Below are 17475 nucleotides of genomic sequence, written 5' to 3'. Positions count from 1 at the left end.
CTGACAAATGGACCTTATCCCACAGTACATTGTGGATATCTACCAGCTACATGGGGCTGACAGTGTCATTGCCAACTACGTATCATGAATCAATGTCATTTCCCTCCAACTTGATTATGAGGAACTAGCCACCGACCAGTGCAATGATGAGAGCATCGCAGAATTGATGTGCGATGATGCTACTGGCTTACAAATTGCACAGTGCACTGTTCCAGGGACAAACACTAACCTCTCTTAATAGGATCTGTCTGTTGATGCCACAAACCATGTGTCATGCAATTTTAAACCATCTCCACAGCAAGCCTCACCCGGGCGTCAGGTGCGCAGTCTGGCCCATTACAGAATGCTTCGTGTGGCCCAACATCAAGTAAGACTGCCACACCTGGACACAAGAATGTGTACTGTGCCAATACAATAAAGTTGGAAGACATGCTCAACCACAGTTATTTTAAAATTTCAATTGCCATGTACACATTGATTTTTGTTGGCCCTCTCTTGAACTCAGAGGGATTCAAGTATCTACCGTCAGTGGTAGACAGAGAGTCCCGGTGGGTGTAAATGGTCCCCCTTAAAGACATCATGGCAGAGTCTACCATCCATTCCTTTACAGAAACATCGGCAGCACATTTCAGCACACCAAACACGATAACTACAAACCAAGGGCACCAGTTCAAGTCAACACAGTTCAGCACGCTGTGTAACCTCTGTGGAATGAAATGCAACTGCACTACAACCTATCAGCCAAAGAGTAATGGGTTAGTTGAAAGATGGTATGGCACGGGTCTCTCGAAGCCATCCTTATGTGACATGGCAGATTGTGGACCAAAGCTTTAATTAAGTTACTACTTGGTGTCTGAACTGTCTTCAAAGAGGACCTACAAATGTCTCAGGCCGAAATGCAGTATGGGAAATCACTGGTGCATTCTGGCAGTTTTGTTATACCCTGAGCATATGGATCTTCCAACACTAGTTCAACAAATGAAAGACCACATTAAACGTCCTGAATGAAATTTTCACTTTGCAACAGAGTATGCACTGACACGAAACTTTATGGAAGATTAAAACTGTGTGCTAGGCTGAGATTCAAACTTTGGACCTTTGCCTTTCACAGACAAGTGCTCTACAGACTGACCTACCCAAGCACAACTCATGACTTGTCACGAATTTACTTCCACCAGTACCTAGTCCCTTACCTTCCAAACTTCACAGAAGCTCTCCTGTGAAACTTCAAGCCTAATACTATTGGAAGAAAGGATATTGCAGAGACTTGGCTTAGCCACAGACTGCGGGACGTTTCCAGAATGAAATTTTCACTCTGTGGCAGAGTGTGTACTGATACGAAACTTCCTGGCAGATTAAAACTGTATGCACATTCTGCTAAAGAGTGAAAATTTCGTGCTGTAAATGTCCCCCACTCTGTGGCTAAGCCATCTCTGTGCAATATCTTTTCTTGCTAGAGTATTAGTCTTGCAGGTTTCATAGGAGAGCTACTGTGAAGTCTGGAAGGTGGGAGATGAGGGTTGGTGGAAGTAAAGCTGTGAGGGTGTGTCGTGAGTCATGCTTGTATAGTGAAAATTTCATTCTGGAAACATTCCCTAGCCTGTGGGTAAGCCATGTCTCCACAATATCCTTTGTTACAGGAGTACTAGCCTTGCAAGTTTCACAGGAGGGGGTCTGTGAAGTTTGGAAGTAGGAGTTGAGGTACTGGTGGAAGAAAAGCTCTGAGAATGGGCTGTGTGTCGTTGCTTGAGTAGCTCAATCAGTAGAGCACTTGCCTGCAAGAGGCAAAGGTCCCAAATTTGAGTCTCGGTATGGCACGGTTTTGTCCGCCCCTCGTGGTCTCGCGGTAGCGTTCTCGCTTCCCGAGCATGGGGTCCCGGGTTCGATTCCCGGCGGGGTCAGGAATTTTTCCTGTCTCGAATGACTGGGTGTTGTTGTGTCGTCTTCATCATCATCATTCATTTCCATTACGGTCGGAGGAAGGCAACGGCAAACCACCTCCATTTGGACCTTGCCTAGTAAGGCGGTGCGGGTCTCCCGCATCGTTCCCCTATGCTCTGTAAAGAAGCATGGGACTTCATTTCCATTTCCATGGCACAGTTTTAATCTCCCAGAAAGTTTCAGATTAGACATATTCATGTGTCACCTTCTGCTCCACACTCAGTGTTGTAGGTTTTCATTTATAAAGCACTCTTCAATTTTGAATATGTCATGTTATGGGATGATGAGGTCCGACCAGCACAACAGCCGCCATACACAGGACCCTTCAAAGTTCTTAAGAGAAACACACATACATTTGATATTCTGATTAATGACAGACCATCAACTGTTTCGATTAACTGCCTGAAACAGGCTTGGGTCTCCAGGACATAACCACCTCGAGGCACGACAAACAACAAAGTTGATGAACCCCCATTACCCGGCATGTGGACAGCCAGCCCCCACACAGCCCTCCCCATTATCATTAAGCTTGAGCTCAGTGATTTCAACCCTTATGACATCACCATCAAATTGGTCAATAATGGTTTGTACCTCACAGCACTCAATAAAGATGCTCTGACAGATGATGTTACACATATATGATGCCTTGACCATGTGTACATCCTACCCATCAATATCAGCTATGCCTCCATATCATCCCACAAATGGCGTCCTCACATCACCTGCCCCAGAGTCCTACCATGATCACCGCCTACATCCTTGCCATAGGCTGGGCCAGATACTGTTGGAGAGGTGACAACATCACACCACCATCACTTCCTTCCCTCCCTCCCAACAATCCCTTCCCCCAACCCCACCAGAGTCCCAGTTTGAAAGTGCTGGCCGTCTACCATACCACCTGCTCCTGTACCAGGCATACAGCAACAGTGCCACATGCATCACAACTTTGAGAAATGGTAACTGTGCCCTGCAGTGCAGCCAGCCACAGCATAGCTGGTCATACACTTAACATTAGTCCAGCCAAATCTTCCCTTCATGCTCTGCACTACGGGGGTCGGGGGGGGGGGGGGGGGGGCCTCCTGTGTGGATATCGACTAATATCGATTAGGACATGCATAACTGGTGGGCAAGGAGAGGAACATCTACACTGTGGTGTCTTTGACTTGTTAACATTGTGAGCAATGATATCTAGTGGATTAGCTATTGTGTCAAGTTTCATGAATAAAATATGTGTGCAGTTAACCACTTTAACTCTGTTTCTGGGACATTCCCTGTCACCTGGTAGGGTATACTTCCACAAACTTAAACAATCAAATTATTTCATAAAATGAAACTAACAATGTGGAAAAGATAGATTGCTACTTACCACAACGAAGACACGTCAGGTTGCAGACAGACACGATTAAAAGACACTCACATGTAGCTTTTGGCTACAGCCTTTGTCAGTAAGGAGAGACACCCATACAACATTCACATACACACCCAAGCAAGCTTACCTCATGCACATGTGACTGCCAACTCCAGCATCTCGGGCCTGAATGCAACATCACGTGGGATGCAAGCAGCAATCTGGAGGGGGTGGGGAAGGGGTAGGAGAAGGGGAAGGGCAAAGGATAGTAGTGTATGGCTGGGGAGAGAGATGAAAGCTGTCTGGTGGAGTGTGCAGGGACTGGACTACAACAGGTGCAATGCCAGGAGATTGTGGGGCAGGGCGGTGGGGTAAAAAGGAGTGAAAAGTTATAAGAGCAGGGAAAGATGGGTGGATGCATTGGCAGAGGGTTGCAAATAAACAGAGTGTGAGACGATAATGGGGAGGAGATGATAGGTGTGGTGTCACCGCCAGACATCACACTTGCTAGGTGGTAGCTTTAAATCGGCCGCGGTCCATTAGTACATGTCGGACCCGTGTGTCGCCACTGTCAGTGATCGCAGACCGAGCGCCACCACACGGCAGGTCTCGAGAGACTTACTAGCACTCGCCCCAGTTGTACGGACAACTTAGCTAGCGATGCAACACTGACGAAGCCTCGTTTATTTGCAGATAAGATAGTTAGAATAGCCTTCAGCTAAGTCAATGGCTACGACCTAGCAAGGCGCCATAGCAATTGATAGTTATCGTATCAAGCATGTCTCATCAAGAACGATGTATACAAATGATGGATTAAAGTTAAGTATTCCAGAAGCTACGTACTTTTCTTTATAGCATTCATTACGTATCCTGTTTCAGACCTCACGCCATCCTGCGTGAGCTTATAGCGTGCATTTCGGTCTCCTCAAACCACACTGTATCGGCACTTCTGTCGACACATCAATAGGACATAGAGAGTGGAAACTGTTGGGTGGAGGGTGTGGGGACAGTATGTTACCATAGGTTGCGGCCAGGATAATTACGGGAATGGAGAATGCGTTGTAAGGATAAATCCCAACTCCCTGCCACAAAGGATCATATCCCTGTGGTAGACTTGTGCAAAACCTGCCCAATCCACCCACCCAGCACTCCCTTTTCAGTCCTGTCACAGGTACATCCTGCCCCATAAGGGGCCGGGCCACCTGTGAAAGCAGCTATGACATGGCCTACGATTTTATACTGAGTTTTTAATATGTTTCTCAGTGGTTGGCTTTTCCTTTTGTTTTCTCTATGGTCGGCCAACCACTGTCACACTCTGTGTGATTTTAATTTGTTTTGTCTGATCTCTGTCTGAGTCTCTCTTGTCCTTTGTCGTCTGCCGTCTTTTCTGTTGTTCGTTTTTCATTCTCTGTGGGTGATTTTAGTTTTTTGGAGAAAGGGACTGATGACCGTCGCAGTCTGGGCCCTTTAACCCCCACAAACCAACCAACCATTTTCCAGCTCTCCTGCAGCCATTGCACAGCTTTTTATATTGGTATGACTACCAACCAGTTGTCCACCAGGATGATTGGCCACTGCCAAACTGTGGCCTCGAGCAAACTGACCACCCTGTGGCACAACATGCAGCTGAACATAACACACTTGATTTCAATGGCTGCTTCACAACCCGGGTCATCTGGATCCTTCTCTCCATTCTCTGCTTTTCTGAACTGCACAGATGTGAGTTATCCTTGCAACACTTTCTCTGCTCCCTTAATTACCCTGGCCTCAACCTACAGTAACATACTGTCCCCACACCCTCCACCCAACAGTTTCCATCTCCTATGTCCTATCATCTTCTCCCATTCTCGTCTCCCACCCTGTTTATTTGCAGCCGTCTGCCAACTCATCTGCCCATCTTTCCCCACTCCTCTCATTTTTTGTTTCTTTTTTTCCCCAACTCCCTGCCCCACAACTTCTTGATGCTGCACCTGTTGGAGTCTAATACCTGCATGCTCCACCAGACAGCATTCGTCTCTCTCCCCACCTGTACACCCCTACTATCCCTCCCCTTCCCCTTCCCGTCCCATTTCCCCTTACCCTACCCTCCCCTTCTCATCCCATTTCCCCTCCCCCTCCACCTTCCCCACCCCCTCCAGATCACTGTTACATCCTATGTGGTGTTGCATTCTGGCCCGAGATGCTGAAGTTGGCACTCGTGTGTGAATGAGGTGTGCTTGCTTTTGCGTGTACGTGAATGTCTTTACTGGTGAAGGCTGTGGCTGAAAGCTACATGTGAGTGTCTTTTACTCGTGCCTGTCTACAGCTTGACGTGTCTTCTGTATAGTAAGTATCAATCTATCTTTCCCACATTGTTGATATTCCTACCTGGAGTTTCCATTGTTTGATAAAACTAAATTAGATACTTACTGTTGTCAGCATTTCATATGGTGCTGCAGTTATGTCACACAAAATGAGTGAATGATATTTTTGTTGAATACTTTCCTGAAATCAAACTGTGAATTTGAATGAAAATAATGTGCACTGGTGGTCTCAAAAATCTCAGGAAGTGCTAATAACAAAAAGTCAGTCTATAATGGACTGTTTATCTCTCATTCCCTTTTCATGAAGATAATATTGCTAATGACTGTTTTAACCTGTCTGAAAACTGACCACATCTCAATGTGTGTTTGTAGTGGTAACTGAGTACAAAAATTATGCTTGGCACACAGATGTTCTTAAGCATGCTTGGTATTTTATCATCCCAATATGAATGTGTATTCTTGAGTTAGCAACTGATTCTGACTTCTTGCCTCCACCTCACCCTTTTTTTCTGCAACTTGCACAGCTTTTTGGTAACACAAACATTCTGTCACAAATAAACTGTTGATAATGCGCGACATTTCATTGTGAGAAGTATTTCAACTGTACATATTTTAAGAAAAGTTTGTTTTTATAGACTCAGTTCCATGACACAAATTCTGATGACTAGCTTTGATCGTAGATAATGATCGATCATCTTCAGATCTGAGTATTCAGAGTTTGCAATTGGTCAATATCTTCAGGGTGAAAGTTATCAGCAAGGACTTACACAGTAAAGAAATTCTAACGTACCAGCATCAGACGCTTGATAAATGTTTATATTGCTATGTAACATATTCAGCAATCCTTTATTGTACATCAACTTCAGGCTGAAAACTTTTGCCTAAATTATTTTGGTTGATGACTAGTAGTGAACACTCAGATTTGAAGATGGTCATTATATATGACTGAAACTAGTTGTCAGTCATTTATGTCTTGAAACTGAGGCTGTAAGAATAAACTTTTCTTACAATAAACTTTGATTCGTGCCAGATCTTATAGTTGCAGTATTTAGCTAATAGCTTCCATTTTGTTTACTGTGGAAAGACTACGTTGGCATGTTAACAAGCAAACAAAGTTCAGCTATATTTGATCTCTAAAACATTAAACCTCTGGTAACAGATGACCTTATGGAAATGGTGTATTTATCATATTCTAATGTATTATGAGCTATGGAATGGAAATATGGGTCAGCTGAGTCAATACAAAAAAGATGTTTCAATCTGCAGAAAGTTACCATCAAAATAGTGGCTAATCTAAGAAGACCAGATAGCTGCAGGCCACTATTCAAAAAACCTAAAATTTTAACTTTCTACAGTTTGTACATGTATAAAATACTATTGTTCACATGGGCACATGAAAACAAGTTCAGTAAAAATGAAGCTGTATATATCCATGCTGCCAGTTAATAGTTCCACAACACAACACAGCATAACTTGACAGAAGTGCTGCTTATATGGCAATAAAAACTGTATAACTGTTTACCATTTTGCATTTCAAATTTTAACTTGAAAGAGAAATTTAGGCTAACAATAAAGCTATTGCTTATGGAAAATCATTTCTATTCAGACAGTGAATAGATACTAAGTTCAAAGAATTGGAAATAGACATACAACTTAACAGAATTAAAATGTGCATGGATGGATAGCAAACTCAAGATATGTTCTTACGTGTGGTTGAATAGAAATAAAATCGTATAGGTTGACTGTACAGTAGATGTGTAATTTTGTGTGATGCTGTTGTATTTAAAAATTATATACACTGGTAATGACATAGTGTATGTGATCATTATTGTGTTAAACTGACAATGCAAATATGTACTTGGATCTGATCCATACATGTACATCGCAAGCTGTTCGTTGCTGTAATGCAAGTTTCTGGCAATTCAGTAGTATATTAAAAGAAGGAGTATAAGCTGTTGGTATGATGTCTCCTTATAACACACAGCACAACCGACAATTCTTGATAATCAAATAAAATACTGATTTTAGTACTGGTAAAACACAATTCTGATGCAATTGTTTCCTAATAATTATTTCAGGATGAAACTGTGGGAGACTATAGGATCCTTGAAGGAAATTTTTTGTCACCATTTGTGAAGCACCTGCCCAACATTTTGCCTAAAGAAGCAGAAACTGCCTATTTTCAGGCTGTTCTCCCAGCTGAATGGCAATCAAAGCAATACAGACCAGTATGCATCCATTTGGCTGGTACAGGTGACCATGTAAGTTGCAGCACAGATGCCATTTTAAACAATATAGTGAATACTGGTAATTATAAATTAAAATCACCATTCCTCAGGGATACTGGAGGAGAAGACAAATAATGGCTAAACCACTTATAAAGGAATCTGGTATTGGTGCTGTATTGCTGGAGAATCCATTTTATGGCCTGCGAAAGCCTAAGGATCAAGTGTAAGTTATCTATTATTTTAGCCCACATTAGAAATTATTTCATCACCATGACCTAAATGTTCATATTTCCTGTTTCAGTCGTTCCAGTCTCCATAATGTTTCCGACATATTTGTTATGGGTGGTTGCCTGATACTAGAATCTCTGGCAATTCTTCACTGGTGTGAGAAGTCTGGGTTTGGACCCCTCGGTTTAACTGGAATATCAATGGGAGGACACGTAAGTATACTGGCTACATCATGTATTCCAAAGCTTAATAAATGTCTAATGAAAAAGAAACAATAAAAAATGAAACTTCAATGATAAATCAAAATACAGAAAAATTACTTACATGCGTGAAAGACAGTGCAAATCAACGTCCATGCATTAAATATATTGCTTGCACATTAATAGATGAATAAACCATTCTGTGGCATCAAGTCATACTATCGTAATCTTATATGTAAACCGAAAGTGGAGGAGAGAAAAAGGAAATGAAAGGGAAGGGATTACTGATGTCAGTTTCATCACAACAATTAAATGGAATCAGTGGTGATGAGTAAAAATGTGTGCCAGGCTAGTATTTGAACCCGGGATCTTCGGCTTACTAGGCAGATGCGTTAGCCACTGCACCATCCAGTGAAGTTGTTAATCCCCAAGCCGATTTTTGAAGCTTTCCCATTGCATCCAAATGTCTCATGTTGGTGGTTGCATGCAAATGTCGCACGTGATGTAATGATCACAGTTCATCACATTTGCCAGTTGTCAAGTACACTGACATGAATCTTTCTGGATTAATGCATTTAAACAATCTTCATAAAACCCCAAAGTTCTTCCTGAATGTGGACAGTCACTAATGTCAAAACGATCCTCCTTAAAAAAAGAGAACCATTTTCTTGTGGTGCTCTGTCCAGTGGCATTATCCCCATACGTGGCACAAATGTCTCTTGATGCCTATGCTGCTGTCACCCCTTTATAGAATGCAGACAGAATAACATGTAGGAAATGTTTCTGATTTCTCCACTTGGCACTCCATTTTCTAGCACCTACAGTTCCACTCACGACATCCAAATGAGAATGTATAAACTCAAATAAAAAAAGTGAACTACAAATATAAAATTATAATCAATAAATAAACCCATAGCAACCATAATACTAACATGCAAAACAAAAATGCTACAAACTTATGTACCAACCTATTAAAAGTGTAAGATTTGGCAGTGAGATTAAAATTCAGGCTGAAAGGATAATATCAATGATAAGGTTCACTGATGTCATTACTGCATCGGCGAAAGTGAAGAAGAATTATAGAAGCTGGTGCATGGAATGAACAATTTGCTGAGTGCAGAATATGGAAAGTAATGAGGGTTATCAGAAGTGGGATTGGAGACCACATAGTAGATAGAAGAGAAGAAAGCCTGATACCTTGCAAGCTAGATGATACATGACAGACAAGGCAAGGTGGATATAAGAAGCACACTAGCACAAGCAAAGTGAGCATTCCTCGTTAAGCGAAATCTACCAGTATTACACATTAACCTTAATGTGAGCAAGAAATTTCTGAGAATGTATGTCAAGAGCACAGCATTGATGGAAGTGCATCATGGGCTGAGAGAGAGGGAGGGGAGGGGGCGGGAGAGAGAGAGAGAGAGAGAGAGAGAGAGAGAGAGAGAGAGAGAGATGAGAATCACAGCATTTGAGTGTGTTGTTACAGAAGTGTGCTGACTATTAAGTGAACCGATAAGTAAGAAATGAAGATGTTCTCCATAGAATCGGTGAGAGATGGAATATGGGAAAAACACATATTAGAAGAAACAACAGAGTGTTAAAAGAGATGTTAAAACATTAGGGGACAACTTTCATGGTACTAGAGAGAACTATAGAGGGCAAAAACTGTATGGAAAGACAGAAATTGGAGTATATCCAACAAATAATTGAGGACATGGGTGTAAGTGCTTTAGTGATATGAAGAGGTTAGCACAGGTGGGCAAATTGTGGTGGATCACAGTTAATCAGCCTACTCCAGATGGCTTGTTGGAACTTAGGTCCCCATCAGTCATTCAGAATTGTTTATTGTAAAAGTAAAATGTGGAATATGGGAAGTGCTATAAAGGTAAGAAGCTGATACATTGCTATGAAAGTTGGTTCCACTAAATCAGTTGCGCCACACAAAGATCATTTGGGCATTAAACAGCCCTGGTGTATTCCTGTAAATTGACCCTCCAGCCTCCAACTTTCTTTTTTTCCCCCAGACTCGGGACACGATTCCTTGTTGCTTTGTGTAGTCCCTCATTTCATGCTTATGGTTGGTGAACCTGATAGCATAACAATGGTGCTCTTACAGAACTAGAAACTTTATGGTTCGAAATATTAAGCAATAGAGCTCAACACCTTCCCCATAACTGCCAGCAAGTCAGAACTTACTGAAAATGGCAGTCTGAATGCAGCAACTGATCAATCTTAGCAACTTTAACTGTTTCTTGACTGTGGCATAACAAGATTTAAATTTCAAGAGCTGCTGTTTTCTCGTATTTATATCATGAGGTAACAACTACTATAATTGCAAAAGACAAGTCAAGTTTCAAGCACCACAGCATCCTCAATGGTAAAAGTGCGAGTAGCCCTCTCATTAAAATACATTTCCGTGCTTGTCCTTTCTGACAGTTATCAGCTTGTTTAAACAGTGTGGTTCATTCTAATTACTGACTGAAGTTATTTTGTATTTACTATTTCCCTATGTTTCTTACTTGTCTAAAATAAAGGATTTTATTTCCAACAAAGGACAAAGCTGACTTAATTAATAAAGCTGCTTATTGCAGAGAAGGAAAAAATGAACTTTAAATGATGCAGTTCCTATAGCAGAAATTAGGAATAGATTTGTGTATGTTCACTGCAAGTCTCATACAAACCAAAACTAGTAGTTACACTTCGTTATACGGGTGTCTCTAGAGGAATGGTCAATATTCAGGGATATGACAGATGTGATCATTCAAAGCAAAAATGTCTGCTAAACATGAGCTCTAAAATGCATACCTTAAGAGCTATAAGCACTTGGCCATCTTTGCTACTGTGAAATACATCTCTTCTACTGAACAAGTGTCCATATCTCTTATGGTATACATTTTATATCCCATGTTTACAAGGCTTCTTTACTTCCGATGATCGTTTCTGTCATATCTCTGAGTTTTGACCATTCCTCTTTGGACATCCTGTGTCTTATAAATACTGTTGTATCAGACAGATAATATAAAATTAGTAAAAACTTAACATAAATTATATTTGTATTGTATCTACTGAATATTTGTTGGTGCCAAGTATTGTTGTGATGTTGTTGTTGTTATGGTCTTCAGTCCAAAGACTGGTTTGACACAGCTCTCCATCTTACTCTATCCTGTGAGAGCCTCTTCATCTCCCAATAACTACTGAAACCCACATCTTTCTGAATCTGCTTAATGTATTCATGGGCCTCTTACATGACTTCCTGTTGGAGGCATTTGGGAACCATGATTCTTGGCCCGAGACTAGTTGTTGAACACAGGACCCCATCCTCTAAACAAAACTGCCGCTGTGTCACATATCTTTTGTAATCTGCATCTGAAGCCTGTGCTTTTCGCCATTCTGCTGCATTGCCACCTACTGCTTCTAATACCGCTACCTTTCTGCTAAGACAATCTGCATTGGAGTGTTTCTTCCCCAGTTTATGAATGACTTCAAAGTCCATTTCAGAGAGGCATAGGGATCAATGCGACAAATGACTTGATGTGTGTCTTTTATCCCAAATAACCATTTGAGAGCAGCATGGTCTGTGGTTATCTGGAATTTATTCCCATACAGATAGCACCTGAAATATTTTAAACCATAGATGATACTCAATAACTCGTAATTCTTTTCTGCCATATTTAATTATCTGAATGCTTGTCTGGATGCGTAGGCTACTGGATGTTCTGCACTGTTAATGTTTTGACCCAAAACTGCACCGATAGCATGTCCAGATGCATCGCATGACAGGATGAATTCTTTGCTGAAATCTGTGTAGATTAATACAGGACTGTGTGTTAATTTGTATTTCTGTGTTTCCAGTGCTGTGTCACATTCTGTTGTCCAGTGAAATTTAGTACCTTTTTTCAATAACTGCATGAGAGGTCATGCTATTTCTGCATAGTCTTTTACAAACTTTCGATAATAATTTGAGAGACCTAGAAATTGCTGTACTTCTTTGGTAGACTGTGGCGTTTGAAAATCTTTAACTGCAGCTATTAGCCATGGATCGGTTTGGATACCGTGTTCACTGATAACATGGCCTAAATATGTTACTTTCTTTAATGTGAAGTGACACTTTTCTAAATTTAATGTTAATTTAGCATCTGTGAGATGTTGGAAAACTTCTTGTAAGCGAATCGCATGCTCTTTGATGTTTTTTAAAAATACGATTATGTCATCGAGGTATATCATACATTGTCAGTTTTTAATCCATGTAACACACCGTCTACCAATCTTTGGAATGTTGCAGGGGCAGTCTTTATTGTGAAAGGTTTCTTAAGAATTGCCAACAACCTGAAGGTGTGGAGAAAGCAGTTTTATGTCTGTCCTCTAGTGCAACTTCTATTTGATGGTACGTGCTCCTCAAGTTGGTTGTAGAGAAATATTTACTGTTGCTGAGATGGCAGTGGTATCTATGATATTCAGTACTGGGTACATGTCTGAAATTGTTTTGCTATTTAAATGCCTGTAATCATGGCAGGATCTATAATGTTTTGCACCGTCAGCAGTTTTTTTTGGCACAATTATGTTTGCACTGTATGGCGAATCTGAAGGCTCTATTATACCATCCTTAAACTGCTGATCTGTGAATTCATCAAGTATTGGTTGTAACTGGTGAGGAACTCTGTATGGTCTCTTATAAACTGGGGCATTATCTCTTGTTGGAATCGTGTGTTGTGTGACGTTTGTTGTTGATAGTGATCCCTGTGAACTAAACAGTTCGTGAAACTCGCTCAACACTGCTTCTATCATATCCTGTTCATTTCCTTTTAAGTGTGATATCTTCTGGCACAATGCAGTTTTGTAGGCAGCTGGTTTGTCACTATTGTCTACATCTGACCAATCAGAATCGCCCTCCTCTAAGGCACTTATGTTAGCTAATAACATTCCCTTTCATAACTCCTTGTCTTCTGCCCCAAAACTATCTACAGTGTGTTACAAAAAGGTACGGCCAGACTTTCAGGAAACATTCCTCACACACAAATAAAGAAAAGATGTTATGTGGACATGTGTCCGGAAACGCTTAATTTCCATGTTAGAGCTCATTTTAGTTTCGTAAGTATGTACTGTACTTCCTCGATTCATCGCCATGATTTCATACGGGATACTCTACCTGTGCTGCTAGAACATGTGCCTTTACAAGTACGACCCAACATGTGGTTCATGCACGATGGAGCTCCTGCACATTTCAGTTGAAGTGTTCGTACGCTTCTCAACACAGATTCGGTGACCGATGGATTGGTAGAAGCGGAGCAATTCCATGGCCTCCATGCTCTCCTGACCTCAACCCTCTTGACTTTCTTTTATGGGGGCATTTGAAAGCTCTTGTCTACGCAACCCCGTTATCAAATGTAGAGACTCTTCGTGCTCATATTGTGGGCGGCTGTGATACAATACGCCATTCTCCAGGGCTGCATCAGCGAATCAGGGATTCCATGCGACGGAGGGTGGATGCATGTATCCTCGCTAACGGAGGACATTTTGAACATTTCCTTTAACAAAGTGTTTGAAGTCACACTGGTACGTTCTGTTGCTGCGTGTTTCCATTCCGTGATTAATGTGATTTGAAGAGAAGTAATAAAATGAGCTCTAACGTGGAAAGTAAACGTTTCTGGACACGTGCCCACATAACATATTTTCTTTCTTTGTGTGTGAGGAATGTTTCCTGAAAGTTTGGCCGTACCTTTTTGTAACACTGTACATGCACTGGTATTTTCTGTATTCCATCAATTGTTGCAGCACGATCTATACTCTTGCACACAAAACAATGTGCTAGTTTGGTTGCAGGTAAAGCAGCATTAATGTCCATCCAAAGTAGCTTTCCTGTACCAAATGGTATTTTATCCCATGAACCTATCTTCAAGAACATTGCTCGCAGTTTAGTTGATTCCTCTTTCCGGGGTGAGGGATCTTATGGCAGAGCGTCCTTGGCAGCTGTGTCACCCAATCGAAACAATGTTCCGCTAAGCTCCACTGTTTGCTGCCCGAAGTTGATTATGACATTGATGTTTATTTAGGAAATCTAACCCTAGAATAGCATCATATTTGTCGCTTGCCTTTGATACAACTTCCAAAACTCCTGGAATCTTAAACACCCTCAATGTGAAATGTCAGTGACGTACAACCTACTGAATGTATATCACCTCCACCTACACCACTTAACTTATATCTTGGAGGGTCATATCTCCTCACCTCAGTGCACTGTTTACTTATGACTGACACGTGAGCCCCAGTTTCGACTAATAATCTATGTGTTTTACCATTAATAGTGCCTGGAAACCAGCACTCCACCTTTGCATGCATTCTAATAATGTGGAATATTAATGAGAACGCCTGGTGGTGGTTCCAGGGTTCCCATTCCTGTTTAACGGACCCCTGTTTGCAAATTTCCCAGTACTGCTACACTCAAGATATGTGTGGCCCATCCTTAGACAATTTGTACACTGTGATTGGTGACAGCTTTTTGCCATGTGTCCCTGCCGATCACATCTGAAGCAATAGATCCCTGTGGAAAATACATTTTTTCTTTCTTTGCACCTCATCGCAGCTTCTGTTTCCTCTAAAGCTATAGCAAATTCACTGCATCAGTTAAATTCTTTGGAAATTCTGCACTAACACGGCGCAATGTTTCGGGTGACAATCCTCTCAAAAAAGTATCTAAGGCTCTATTCTCTGCTTCTTGTAGAGTATACATATTGGTTTCATCACTGCCTGAGAATTGGTAAGTGTTACTATTAACCTTTCGTATTCTATCCACAAAGCTTTCTATTGTTTTTTTGTGCCTTCGGGACTTGGTGTTCAACTGCACCGTATAAAAACAGCAACTGTTCTGCTTTTTAAACCCTTTGAGCAAACCTTGTTTCAATTCTTCGAAAGTTAATGCATTTTGTAACTCCTCATGATATAGTACATGCACCTTAGCTTCCCCTATTAACCCTAACTTTGTCATTTGCAACATCTGTTCATCTGACCAAGAACCAAGTTTAGTGGCTGTTAACAAATAAGCAAAAAATGCTTCTATATCCTCGCTTGGCTTGCCAGAAAAGGGAGTCACAAGGGTGGCTGCTGATAAATCTAGTATGGGAGAGATTGCACTAGATGTCGAACTATTGACTCAACAATTCATTATTTTCAGACCGCAGTTGGGCTACTTGATTAAGTAGACTCTGAATAATGTAGTGGGTGGGAACTACTTGTGTCTTACTGTCTTTCATTGTAATCCTTTCCTGTTTAACAAATGGTTATTTCCACAAATATACTTCCTATGGCTACAAGAACATAGAAACAGCTATATAACAAGTAATATTAGAAATTTAATTACAATTTTGATCAAAAGAAACATCTAACACCCCATGAAAAGAAATTCGCTAGTGTCAAATTTGTTTGAAAAAATGAGAGCTTTAAATCATTTGTTTTTTACACCGCAAAAGCATTACTTGAAAAGGAAAAAGTCTGGAACCAATTTGCACTCACAAGTGTACTGAAATACTGTCTGCTGTTCACGGGCTGTCACTGATGATGGCATTATGAATTTCTTCTACCACAAATTCCCTATCACATACACCTCAAAATAGAGCCAAGGTTATCTGACACCAAAAGTAGCGGATCAGGGTTTAGTGACTCTAGATATTGAGCATCAGTGCCAGAGGGTAGCAAAGGTCATTATTTTCTCAGGGATGGTGGGAAGAAAGTGACACTTTGAGGACGGTAGAGTGGGCTCTTTCCTCAGCTCAGTGGGTGAGGTGTGAGTGTAAAACATTGGTGGTTCCACTAACAGTCATTTATTGAGACATAAGACTCTTAAAACAAACAGACTAATACATTATCTTTTGACTTGCTCAGCTCCTCGTGGCTGCAGAGTGGCAGAGTCACAGCGTGTACATTCCAGTAACAGCTGATATGGCAAAAGTTCGTGTTGCAGCGGCACGCCAACAGCATATTCTTCCCTCAGCACCACGCCCGTAACTCTCTGCGGTGGTTGTGCAGCCTCCTCCTTGTGAATTCGCTTGTTGCGTATTAACAAGCAGCTACGGCACGATGTGGAGTGCTCTATTCTGAAATCGAACCAGTGACCCTCAGGTGTGATGTCTTTGGGCGGAGTTCATCAACCTCTCAGTTGACAGGTGACCCATTTGGTGACGCCATAGTCCTTTCATCCTCGCCATTCACCTGGTTAAGTACCACATGAACTTCTTTCTGGCGACATCTGGGATGGCATCCTCTGCGTTGGCCTAGTGGCCCGGTACTAACATCTTCTGTTGAGCAGCATAGCAGCTAAGTCGTCGTAGCGAAGTATGACGTCCACTGACTAACCATCGGGCCATCCGTCCAGCCGACATTTCATCATATCTTCTTTCTCCCCTCAAAGGACCTTCCAAAGGACCACTTCACACCCATTTGTCGGAGGTATTTATTCATTGTTTTTTACAATATCGCTAAGTTTCTAGGGCGGCGACTGACTCTTCAGTTGTTGATCTATGCTGCTCACATTGGGCAGAAACGTGACCAATGTTGACACACTTGCCAGCTTTCCAGTGTTTTACCTCCATTCTGGTGTGGTCGTCTCCCCTGCATCGCCATATATGTCACACACCTGAGTTCAGTAAATTGACAGTTCCAGGAGCATTGACCACTGATGTGCAAAGAGTGCTGGCCGTTGTTCTACTTGGAAGCATTGCCCATCTGCTCAGTCATTGATCTGTCGAAGTACTGACTGCTGCTGCACAAACTCTGCTGGTCATTGGCCTTCTCACGTTGGTCAGAAACATGACCAGTGTCACACATGTGCCGACCTTCTTTGTTTGACTGCAGCCACTTCCGAATGTTGTGGCTTAGTGTGTCGAAGTCTCTAAAATTTTCACTTAACCTCTAATAAGTCTCCCTGCTTTGAACAATCATAAAAAACATGTAATTATTATAAACAATTATTGTACACTCTATGTTTCTAACGGAATACCATCTACTCCCGAGGCCTTGTTTCAACTTAGGTCTTTCAGTGCTCTGTCAAATTCTTCACACAGTATCATATCTCTCATCTCATCATCATCATCTACATTCTCTTCCATTTTATAATATTGCCCTCAAGTACATCTCCTTTGTATAGATCCTCTATATACTCCTTCCACCTTTCAACTCTCCCTTCTTTGCTTAGGACTGTATCTCCATCTGAGCTCTTGATATTCATATAGGCAGTT

General features: G+C 41.6%; 1 protein-coding gene across 2 annotated transcripts in view; it reads left to right on the top strand.

The window, feature by feature from the left end:
- LOC124709136 (protein ABHD18) overlaps positions 1-17475 on the top strand; it is a 180656-nt gene that overhangs the window by 26035 nt on the left and 137146 nt on the right. For both annotated transcript variants that reach the window (XM_047240803.1, XM_047240802.1), the window contains exons 3-5: positions 7671-7853; positions 7931-8043; positions 8122-8260. In XM_047240803.1, the coding sequence (XP_047096759.1) occupies positions 7671-7853; positions 7931-8043; positions 8122-8260 (435 nt within the window). The remainder of the gene's footprint in view (positions 1-7670; positions 7854-7930; positions 8044-8121; positions 8261-17475) is intronic.

Source organism: Schistocerca piceifrons, chromosome 7 (genome assembly GCF_021461385.2).
Source record: "Schistocerca piceifrons isolate TAMUIC-IGC-003096 chromosome 7, iqSchPice1.1, whole genome shotgun sequence".
Lineage (NCBI taxonomy): Eukaryota > Metazoa > Arthropoda > Insecta > Orthoptera > Acrididae > Schistocerca > Schistocerca piceifrons.
Note: the sequence above shows the minus strand (reverse complement) of the source record. Positions and strands in the feature narration are given on the sequence as shown.